Consider the following 12,214-nt stretch of genomic DNA (forward strand, 5'->3'; position numbering starts at 1 on the left):
TGAGGAAACATGGACATCTATGAACAGATTGCACAGGGGTATGACAGGGATCAGCAGCAGTATCATGTGAAAGTGAAGGACCTACACCAGTTATACCACAATGCCAGGGAGCACAACAATAAATCTGGTCCTGAGCCAGAGATCTGCCACTTGTACAATGAGCTGTGTGCCATATTTGGTGGAGACCCCATCAGCACCCCACAGATCAATTTGGATACCTGTGAGGAGCCTGAGACAGATTTCTGCTGTGAACACTGAGGGGAAGTTGAAGGGAAGCTGTTCCAGCCGTGCCATGAGCAAGGACCTGTTAGAGACTCTACCACAGTCTAGCCAGTCCTGCCAGCCAAGCATGGAGGAGCAAGGGGAAGGGATCTCTGGTAAGCGTGTGCATACATTTCTCCTTACAGTCTTTAAATTTAAAGATCATGCACAGCCCATCCCACCCACAAGTTAATATGACACCAGTATCAACTTCTCATTGTTTTACTCATATGAGTTGAGATAGTGCTACAACAAATAGGTAGAGTTGACAACTGCTTTTCATTCCCCTGTTGGGTTGGTGGGGAACCCATTGGGAGCAGTTTGCCTATGTACATAGGGACGTCTCTTATTATCCTGAAAGATCTTTGCTGAATTTCTCCATGAAATTTTCATCATCGTCTCTTGAAGGTTTCTAGAGATGGCTGCCTTATTTCTTCCTCTGGGGTAGGATGCTTTCCCACTTTGGTCTGTGATGAGTTTGGCTGGCATCCTTGCAGTAAACAGGCTAGCAACATGGGGGGGCCTGGGTGGCTTCAGGATGCCACTAGCAGCTGTGCTGTCTGTGCCTTTGTTACCCTCAGGAGTGAGATACCAGCTAAAACCATCACCATCTGTGGAAAACAGTGCTAGTATTCAATGCCACTGCCCTATACTCATACCAGTGGAATATGGACAAAAAAGTTATTGTTTCTTGCAACTGAAGTTCCTCCCCCCAACACACTTTCACTTGCTGCTGGCTGGGGCTGGAGAGTAGCAATGCACAGAGGCACTCCAAAGCTGAAGTGTCAATAAGATGTCATCTGAAAAGTTTTTATGGGAATAAGGGAAAAGAGTTTTGAAACTTATCTCTCCCTTTCCGTTGTGACTGTAAATACAACGATGCATCTGTCAGCAGCTGGCATTGTGACATTCTCCATACCTTCAGAACGCCTTGACCCTGAGGAGGAGGAGAAAGGGAGAGGACTAAGGAGGACGTGCAGTGAGATCCTGCAAGCCAGTGCAGCCAGGGCCTTGAGGGCCATTGTTGCAGGTGGCATGGAGAAGGAAAGAGGGGAGAGGCCCAGAATTCCAGCGGAAAAAGGAGAGCGAGAGAGACTATGGCATAATGGGTCTTCTCAGGCAGCAAACCCAAATGCTGCAGATCCTGGTTGACCTACAGGTCCAAAAATCTCAGACTCCCCTCTGCTTGGAAAACTCCATGGTAGCAGCTCCTTATATCGCCACCCCCACAATGTTTCACCTGGCATCACAAGTTGTATCCTTACCCCGCGTGTGGGGACAACAAGGAAAACCAGAATATCACATACTGACCTGTGAGAAGCATGACTGGTGTATGTGTAGCTCCAACAGATTACACTGGTGCACTAAAATGGACAAATGTTTGCTGCCTTTCCAATTTCAAAGTTCCATTCCATTAACTTTTGTTTATAGTTTATATCGCATTGCCTGTTGCAGGGTGAATTGATTTTAAATCAGCAATTTAAATCGTGATTTAAATCACCAAGTGGAAAGCCTCAGTTTAAATCATCGTTTTTAATCAACTTTTCTATTTGTACTTCAGTTATTTTTTAAGGAAAGGTTTCAGAGTAACAGCCGTGTTAGTCTGTATTCACAAAAAGAAAAGGAGAACTTGTGGCACCTTAGAGACTAACCAATTTATTTGAGCATAAGCTTTCGTGAGCTGCAGCTCACTTCATCGGATGCATACTGTGGAAAATACAGAAGATGTTTTTATACACACAAACCATGAAAAAATGGGTGTTTATCACTACAAAAGGTTTTCTCTTCCCCCCTCCCCCCCCCACACACCCTACTCTCCTGCTGGTAATAGCTTATCTAAAGTGATCACTCTCCTTACAATGTGTATGATGATCAAGGTGGACCATTTCCAGCACAAATTCAGGGTTTAACAAGAACGTCTGAGGAACAGTGCGGGGGGAGGGGGAGGAATAAGCAAGGGGAAATAGGTTACTTTTTAATGGTTGAGTCGTCATAAAAAGTAACCTATTTCCCCTTGCTTATCATACACATTGTAAGGAGAGTGATCACTTTAGATAAGCTATTACCAGCAGGAGAGTAGGGTGTGTGGGGGGGGGGGGGAGGGGGGGGAGAAAACCTTTTGTAGTGATAAACATCCATTTTTTCATGGTTTGTGTGTATAAAAACATCTGTACTTTCCACAGTATGCATCCGATGAAGTGAGCTGTAGCTCACGAAAGCTTATGCTCAAATAAATTGGTTAGTCTCTAAGGTGCCACAAGTTCTCCTTTTCCTTCTAAGGAAAGGTGCTCGTTGGTTGACAAGCATTAAAATATGTTGATTTAGAGTTACATAGAGCTTTTACACTAGATTTGGTGCATCTTTTTTGCTGCCTAGGAGGATACACTGTAACTGTATACATTTATTTAAGCAATTATATAGCTTAATATATTCAGATTCTTAATTGTGTACCTTTAATTTGTTAGAAAATGGTCAATGCCATAGTGCTTATTTATTAACTTTTTGTTCATGATTTGTATCAAACTGTATTAGGATGGTAACGGAACTTAAACATACAACAGTGTATAAAAATTATTGTTATTAAACAGAACATTTAAATTAAATATTTTGGCTACATACACTTCCTTTATAAAACATGTTTCACATTTACAACTAAGATTTTTTTTTTAAACAAGGGATTACCTGTAGTTGGTGAATTAAACTGATTATTTCATGCACTTTTGGTAAGTATGTACAGCCCTACACAAGCAGCCAAGTATACACACAAATGAAAGAAATATGAACTTTGACAGCTGTATGCCCATGTAACTTGAATCAACCAAAGTTTGTAATACAGATATGTCCATGGCATTTAACATACGTCATCTCTGGAGTGCATAATGTAATACTTCTGCGATGTAGCCAGCTCAGTCAGCAAATTAATATAAATGTGAGGAATTTTGTCAAAATTCACAAGTACTTTCCTCTGCTTCCCCCCCCCCCCCCCCACATTAGATCTCACATTTTTGTGGAGATCTAAAATTGTTTCTCCCTTGCAGTGTCACTCAAATATTTTGGCTTTGTAAAGTGAACTGTTTTACTGCTGGGGTAAGTTCTATAGAAAATCTCCAAAACTTCAAAAATATACCTTGCAAAAACAAGTTTGAAATGGTGACGTTATAAATATCAGTAATAAATTTTTACCCTGTTTTTAGGGCTGGAAGCAAATGTCAATTATTCAGCTGATCCAAAGGTTTTGATTATTTTTAATGCCTGAAAAATTTGAGGCTTACTATTCAGAAGAAAGAACAGGAGTATTTGTGGCACTTTCAAGACTAACAAATTTATTTGAGCATAAGCTTTCTTGGGCTACAGCCCACTTCATCGGATGCATAGAATGGAACGTATACTAAGAAGATAGATAGATATATATATATAGAGAGAGAGAGAGAGAGACACATACATAAGAGAACATGAAAAGGTGGAAGTAGCCACATCAACTGTAAGAGGCTAATTAAACTAATTAAGTTGGGCTATTATCAGCAGGAGGAAAAAAACTTTTGTAGTGATAATCAAGATGGCCCATTTAGACAGTTGACAAGAAGGTGTGAGGATACTTAACATGGGGAAATAGGTTCAATGTGTGTAATGACCCAGCCACTCCCAGTCTCTATTCAAACCCAAGTTAATGGTATCTAGTTTGCATATTAATTCAAGCTCAGCAGTTTCTTGTTGGAGTCTGTTTTTGAAGCTTTTCTGTTGCAAAATTGCTACCTTTAAGTCTGTTACTGAGTGGCCAGAAAGGTTGAAGTGTTCTCCGACCAGGATTCCTGTTGTCAGATTTGTGTCCATTATTCTTTTGCGTAGAGACTGTCTGGTTTGGCCAATGTACATGGCAGAGGGGCATTGCTGGCACATGATGGCATATATCCAGAAGAGTAATCAGAGGTGGATATGAAAGATGAATGTGGGGCTTCAGCAAAGAGATCCTTGGGTAACACACTAGTGAGAAGTGTAGTCAAGAGCTAGGCTTAATATATTTAGAGAACTGTGTTTTCTCTCCCATCATACCAATAAAAGCTGTTAGAAATCGGGCATTCCTATCAAAGGCAGGCAACAGGACTAGTAGGTATATCTTGTAGTATAAATTGTGGGTTAACTGGGCATTACTTAGCTCTTGCTGGTCTAGGTCTTGCTCCTTAGGTCAAAGTTGAAAAATTTGGTGAGGCAGCACTGAGAAAGCTTGAACTGCCACTGTTTGTGGCTTTGTGTAAGTAAATATTGCTGTCTGGGATGCTAAGTTATTAGCTAAAAGGAGAGTTTGGTGGAAAAAGTAATGATCCTCGTTTAAAAAAAAACCTAAGTTCTTCTAAACTTTCTTTAAAAAAGATCTCTTTCCTACTAAAGCATTTTTGTTTTTTATTTAAAGTACAGATTCTGAAGGTTGATGTCATTATTAACCACAAAATTAGCTAGTAAAGCTATCTGTGAACATGCTTTTTGGGGTAATAAATGATGTGGTCTGTTTCTTATGAAGTATGATTTGGATGAGAAATTTATTAATCTTACTCTTGTACCCATAATGCCTCTTCATCTGAAAAATTACACTATATACTGATTGGAAAAAGGTTTTTTTTAATAACTGACTTTTTTCTCCTAGCTTCACAAATTAAGCACCTTTGGAAAAATAAATCATGACAAGACGTGAAGCATTTCTACAAGTTGTATCTACAGATACTGTTGAAGAATTTGTGCATTATTTGCAGCTTCATGTAAGTAATCCATGATAAATATGGATAATAGTAGTAAAATCCTCCCACCTATCAATACTTAGATTTTTTTTTTTAAATCTTCCATGCTAGTAACTGCAACCATGTTTAGAATAATTATTGTGGTAAATATGAATTTAAAAATTAGTACTTAAAGTGCATTGTCAACTTAGACTACTGAGTTCTTCTGGTTACCAATCCAGTATACTAAAATTAATTTGTTTCTATTTATTTTCTCTCCATTCCCCCACTTTTTAAAGATATTTTGTCTTCTCATCTCTCCTTCTGGTATTCTTTTGCTTGCCATCACCTTTTGTACGTCCTCTATTCATTCTATCTTTTATCTGCTAAGATACAGCATGTGCTGTTACGGGATCTCAATGAAACTGACTTAAGCATGTTTATTTGCATGGTTTGCAACAGGATACTTCTGTTTCTCAGCGAAGCTTAGACTGCGTTCTACTCAGTTTCACTAATATGCTGTTATAAGAGCCTTCCATATAAGTCTGTCCCACAGGTGAAATTGAAATATGAGCTATCTGCGATCCCATGCCAGATATAAATTCCTGAGCTCCATAAAGAGATCCTGAAACAAAGTATAATTTAATCAAATTATATACATATGAACTATTAAATAGACTTTAGAGTTAAGTATTACAAATGGCAAATACCCATAAATCACTGTCTTCAACTGAGAAGCTTAATTGCCAAATAACTTAATCAGGAGTAGGCTGTCAAAATGGCAAATGAAGATTTAACCATGTGATTTCCATTAATAAAGAATTGGACAGTTCTGTATTCACACTACTTTGAAAATGTGCTTGTTTTAACCCTGACTCAAAAATGAAACCTGATTTATTGCAGACATAATACCAAGAAACTACATTGTATGTATATATGTATGTTTTATAAAACGCTGGTGTCTTATATACAACTTGGTCACTCTTAAAATATGTTCATTCACTGGTAATTGAGTTGCTTTCATTAGCATAAAGCAAATCAAACCATTCACGGATAGTTTACTACAAATTTCAAAGAGGAATGAAGACAATATTATTACACCACAAATTCCATCTAAATGTTAATATCTCATTTTGATCTCTGAATCAATAGAATATAGTAATGAAACATTATAGACAGGAACAGAAGTTTAGCATCTACAAACTAATTCTATCACATTGTTAAACTTCTAACAAGATCTAAGTAAACACAGACAAATACAATTATTATCTACTTTTGATCTTCTAACAATACAGGCACTTTAATCTACTTAACATGGTTTTGCTAACTATCTACAAGGAATAGTCCTGTTTTACCATTTCAGCACTCTTCTAATATGTCCTTAAGGGTTGTTAAAGCCTGCTGGTTGCTTAACCCTAGCTGGCTCAGTGTCACGCTAATTGTTCTGGGTGAATTCAGTTCCCACATGGATGACTGTTACTGAGGGTCATCTAAGAACTTTATGATGCGTGTGTGAAAGTTAGGTCTTTGAGAGTGACCGTTATTTGGGCCCCCCCCCCCCTTTTTTTTTTTTTTGAAGCTGGGATATACACCTTATGTCAGGGTAATTTTGGTTAGCCTGCATTTAGAAGCTAACAAATCCTGTTTGAGTTGAGGGCAGTGAGGAGGAAAGGAATTTTGTCAACAGATCGCTCAGTTGATATTTTGTTAGGACATCATGATGAGATGGAGTACTTAGAGACTAACAAATTTATTAGAGCATAAGCTTTCGTGAGCTACAGCTCACTTCATCGGATGCATACAGTGGAAACTATAGTGGGGAGATTTTATATACACAGAGAACATGAAACAATGGGTGTTACCATACAGACTGTAACAAGAGTGATCAGGAAAGGTGAGCTATTACCAGCAGGAGGGCGGGGAGGGGGGAACCTTTTGTAGTGATAATCAAGGTGGGCCATTTCCAGCCGTTTACGAGAACAGTAGGAGGGGAAATAAACAAGGGGAAATAGTTTTACTTTGTGTAATGACCCATCCACTCCCAGTCTTTATTCAAGCCTAAGTTAATTGTATCCAGTTTGCAAATTAATTCCAATTCAGCAGTCTCTTGCTGGAGTCTGTTTTGAGACCTAAAAGTGGCAATTCTTCAACAAAAAAACTTCAAAAACAGACTCCAGCAAGAGACTGCTGAATTGGAATTAATTTGCAAATTTATTATTATTATTAATTAATACTTGCTTTTTATATATTTCCAGCATTCAAGAAAGGAATTTACCCTTAAGTTACACACACAATTCATATACTCTTTCACCTTTCACTTTAGACAAAAACTTTGCTATGAATTTCTTTATTTTTCTATGCAGTGTTGTTGTAGTCATGTCAGTCCCAGGATATTAGAGAGAGACAAGGTGGGTGAGGTAATATCTTGTCTCTCACCAACAGAAATTGGTCTAATAAGATGTTACCTCATCGACCATGTCTCTTTATTTTTCTAAACATTCTTAAATCTATTGGAGGGGAGTCTTAGTTCTATAAAGCCTAGCAGCTTCACAAGAGGGGAGCTCTTAAGAGGTACACAGGAGGGAGAAGGAATACTGTACTTGGCCTGGTGGCTGCTGAGTCCACTGCTAACCGCAGTTTCAATCAACTGTTCTGTGGACGGGAGTCTTGATGCTGCAGACCTCTCAAGGTCCTTAGCATTTAGTGTCCCATTCTACGGAGTTTAGGAAGCGAGTATGGGTAGGAATTCTCAAGGTGCTCTGGAGCTGGTGGAGTTTGGGTAGCAAGACTTAAAGGTAGTGCAGTGTACCACAGGACATTGTTTCTGTGCTTCCTGCAGGCTCCCCTCTCCAGCTAAGTTCTTCAGGAATGGGAGAGCCTATTCCTGTAGACCTTCACACTTTTATTTCCATCTTTTCTGTTTATCTTGGAATTTCTTCCATTAGACTGCACTGATTACTTCTTTTGAATGAAAAAGAGTACTTGTGACAGTACCTTAGAGATTAACAAATTTATTTGAGCATAAGCTTTCGTGAGCTACAGCTCAGTTCGTCGGGTGCATGCTGTAGCTCACGAAAGCTTATGCTCAAATAAATGTTAGTCTCTAAGGTGCCACAAGTACTCCTTTTCTTTTTGCAGATACAGACTAACATGGCTGATACTCTGAAACCTGTTCTTTTGAATGCTATCACAAACGTTTATCTAAAAATACCATCAGTGCAGGATTCTTACTTCTGGATTCTAATTTTGTAATGCAAGAATGGTGAAATTCCCTCCAGCTGTAAGTCAAGAAGGACGTGATAGGAGCATTTGGAGCATTTATACTCAGCAGGTGGTATTGTGTGATGGTCAGTGGGGAACCTGGTTCATGATTAAGGCTACGATTATGTCATGGAAGTCACGGGATCCATGACTTCCATTGACCTCCTTGACATTTTCTGCCCTGGGGCTGGAGCTCCCAGCCAGCCCTGCCCTTGGAGCTCCTAGCCCCCTGGTGGGGGGACCCTGTGCAGCTGCCCAGCCATGGTGGGCGGCCAGTGGGATCCCGCGCAGCTGCCCAGTGGCGGGCGGCCAGCGGCTGGGGGACCCTGCAGCAGCCCAGCCCCGAGGAAGAGGGACCTTGGAGCTCCCACGCACCGCATCGGTGCGAGACCCGGGAGCCCTAGCAGCAGTGGGTGCTGAACCTACCTATCCCTTTTGTCAGGGATATTTTTATTGAAAGTCAGGGAGAGGTCGCAGGCTGCCATGAATTTTTATTTCCCATGACCTGTCCCTGACTTTTACTAAAAATATCCGTGACAAAAACTTAGCTTTATTTATGATTGATCCCACTTACTGTTGCCCTCAAAGATGAAAAGACTTTGCATTAAGGAAGTTCTCTTTGTTTTTTGATAAGGAGTTAAGACTTAGAAGTAGGAATCCTTCAAATTGATGTCATCAAATAAGCAGAATTTCAAGCAAGTAATTTTCCCTTTATTACTAGGTATAATATGAAAGATTTGTTTAAAATAAGCATTTATTTTATTGCAGTATGACTGTATCAATGTAAACCACTACACTGACACAGAATAAATTTGTTGTTTTGTGCCATGTAATGTTTTCTGAACACTTTACAGAAAGATCCATTTGATCCATTTGATCTGAATGAATTGCTTCAGGAATTACCAAGAAAACAGAAGGAAGTATTATGGGAGAGGCTGACGCATCTATTAACACAAATTTTGGTAGAGAACCCAGTGGAAGGATGGCAGAGGATTGAAGATGAAAGTGATGATGATATGGAAATAGAGGAAAGTCCCAAAATGGTAAAATAAAAATACAAAATCTTCCAATGTGCTATTCAAGATTCTGAGTACTTTGAGTTAGGATCTTCTACCAGCAGATGTATCTACTTAGAGATGGCACAGAATTGGTTTGTACAACTTCCAAAAAACAAGTTGGGGTTTTTCAGAGTTAACGCTCTTTAATCTTTTCCTGCTCTCTTTATAATCTGGAGTTTTGACTGTTTCTGCAGTATACTTAAGTGATGCTAACCGTGTATTAATTGATCAAATGTTATTACAAGTTCAGTCTTTTACAAATTCAGTGTTCACAGCAGGAAGACTGCCAGCTTTTCTTGTCAATTTCATATCTCCAATATGGAGCCGTGAAATTGACAAGAATGACACTTACATTGACTATTGGTTAACTCTGTGTCTACACTGACGCTGCGTCACCCTAACTACACAGACATAAGCCTTATGCCTCTTGTGGAGGTGGAGTTATTATGTCGGTGTAGTAGAGCACTTGTGTTGGTGGGAGCAAGACTGTGATGTAATGGTCCACAAATTATAAAAGTTGGAGAACTGCTGTACTATCACAATAATGCTTTACCTTATATAGCACATTGCATCTGAGGATTTAAACAATTTAAAATTACAAATGCATTAATCCACAAAACAACCCTGCTAAGTAGATATAATTTCTTATCTCTCAAATGGGGATACGCTGCAAAGTTTGGATTACAAACCAAGCTCGTGGCTTAAATACAAACAAAAATTCTGTATTAGTAATTAAATTAGGAATTAGATAATAAAAATCAAAAGCCTTTTGTTTGAATTTAAATTTTGTAAAAACTTTGGTTTTTGCAGATATGAATGTTGTGCCATAATTGACTTGATAGTATCCACTTGCTTTGTTCAATGTTAAATGGAAATGTGTCCAGAACATTGTTTGAGCCATGCACACTCATTTTCTGTAGCTAACGCTTATTTTCTGAGACTTTATTTTTTTCAGAATTATAGCCTATTTTGAAGCCTTTCGAGTTATTATAAAGAAAACTATTTTTCAGTTTACTTAAGATGAATTGTTTTTTAACTTTCAGAAACAAATGACAGCTGTGATCCAAGGGGTGACAACTGTAGTTACTGCTTCGATACCTGTAGTAGATGAAAATATAAACTACAAAGCTCTTCTAGAATGTGCTCTAATATTAAATGGTGGGTATTTTTCTTAATGTGGAATGTTACATAGTATGCTGATTTTCGGCAGCACTTTAATACACTGATCTGCTGCTAATGGTTGAGTCGTCTTGTTTTTGTTGTGGTTTGAATAAAAGGGTAAACTTTGGTACCAGAGACACTGATATTTTGGCCTGTAGGCCTTATTTACTATGACAGCTTACTGTGAAGGATGGCAGGCAAGGGGTTGCATATACTAATTTGGATTCCTTATTTCCTCCAAAAAATAAGTTTGCAATCCATCCCATAAGAAAAAACAGTTTTATGTCATTCTTTTTTTACATCGTGTTGGTCGACTCTCCTATCCCTAAAAAACAAGTAAACTATCAGTTTAAATACATTTTTCAAATATTCATGTCCAACATTCTATGGGACAGTTGTCAAAGGAAGATGGAAGAGGAGATGAAGGTCAGTGTAATTGTGCCTCTACTATTTAAGAAGTATCAGTATGTTCACATAGATATAACTGTTGCTCCAATGACACTCTGGTCAAGAATCAAGGTACCATCTGAAAATAAATTTATCACCAACTTAATTATGTGTTCATCTGCTGATGATTTGTGGTTTTCTAGTGCATTTGTGTAAGCTAATATAGCGCTAAGTATACTGAGTGTTTGATTTTAAATTCTGTCTATGAGATTGGTATTTTTTTTCAAGTGTAGGGCATCTAGAATTCTAGCTATGTGCTGGAAAAATAAAAGGGGTGGGGCGTTATAATTTACAGATGCGTCCAAGGCTAAGCTGTGCATCTTCATCCCCCAAATCCTGTACAAACATAACTAACTACCCCAGGTGAGGTAGGTAAGTACCTTTATCTCTCTGTCACTATTAAAATGGGTGAATCTTATGCAATTGAATTATTGCTGAGCCAGTACACTCTGACAAAGAGCTTAGAGCTTAATAGAACCATTTATGTAAACCCAAACAACTTATTTTTCTGTTTGTGATTGGTATTGTGGGCACAAACGTAGGAAGAGCAGAACTTTGAGGTAGGCATCATGAGACAGATTCAACTTGCTAATAGGCTGTTGTGCCACAGGAGTTTGATTATACTTGCAGTAAATAATTGCTTTGCACTCATTGTAGGTATTTTTTATGCATTATCTGAATCTGAAAAAGTCCTGCAGGGTGCCATCCAGCAATTATGTGGTATGTGGTGGGAGAAAGGACTGGAAGGAAAAGAACAACTGGGGAAAACAGCTTTTATTATGCTGCTAAGAAAAAGTCTGAAGAGCAAAACTATTTTGGTATGTTGAAGCTATGTGGATAACTTTATAATTATTATTGAATATCCAGAGTTCATATGTATCTAAAATATCCTTCATTTTATTTGAGCTAATTGGTCGTCTCAGTCATAAAGGCCTCTAATATAATTTATCCAACATATGTTTAAGGCTGATTGGATCTAAAGTGTCTCCAATGGATACCTGTCTTGCAATTTGTGTTTTTAAATTGTTATAATCCGGTGTAGAATGAATTTAAAACTTGAATCCTTTTGAAAATGATATCACGTGATAAGTTAGCCACTTGTTCTGCAACCTTTCCTCTCACTTTCTCCTCCTTCCCCCAGAAAGTTAATGGTCAATATTTGTAGAGTGGCTAATGATTTCAGGTGACTCAATTTTGGGGTGTCGTTCCTGAATAACCTGAAAAGGGCTTTATTTTTCAGAGTACATGTGCTCAGCACTTTTCAGAAATTATCCTTTTTTAATTCAGCCTCACGCTAGATCAGCCTTTATTGTGCGA

The 12,214-nt window shown here is 38.5% G+C and overlaps 1 protein-coding gene across 1 annotated transcript in view; it reads left to right on the forward strand.

Moving 5' to 3' along the window:
• NCAPG2 (non-SMC condensin II complex subunit G2) overlaps positions 1 to 12,214 on the forward strand; it is a 115,525-nt gene that overhangs the window by 2,523 nt on the left and 100,788 nt on the right. Inside the window, exons 2-5 of the mRNA XM_074943425.1 lie at positions 4,901 to 5,012; positions 9,086 to 9,274; positions 10,333 to 10,447; positions 11,555 to 11,715. Of these exons, the coding sequence (XP_074799526.1) occupies positions 4,935 to 5,012; positions 9,086 to 9,274; positions 10,333 to 10,447; positions 11,555 to 11,715 (543 nt within the window). The 5' untranslated portion in view covers positions 4,901 to 4,934. The remainder of the gene's footprint in view (positions 1 to 4,900; positions 5,013 to 9,085; positions 9,275 to 10,332; positions 10,448 to 11,554; positions 11,716 to 12,214) is intronic.

Source organism: Natator depressus, chromosome 2, assembly GCF_965152275.1.
Source record: "Natator depressus isolate rNatDep1 chromosome 2, rNatDep2.hap1, whole genome shotgun sequence".
Lineage (NCBI taxonomy): Eukaryota > Metazoa > Chordata > Testudines > Cheloniidae > Natator > Natator depressus.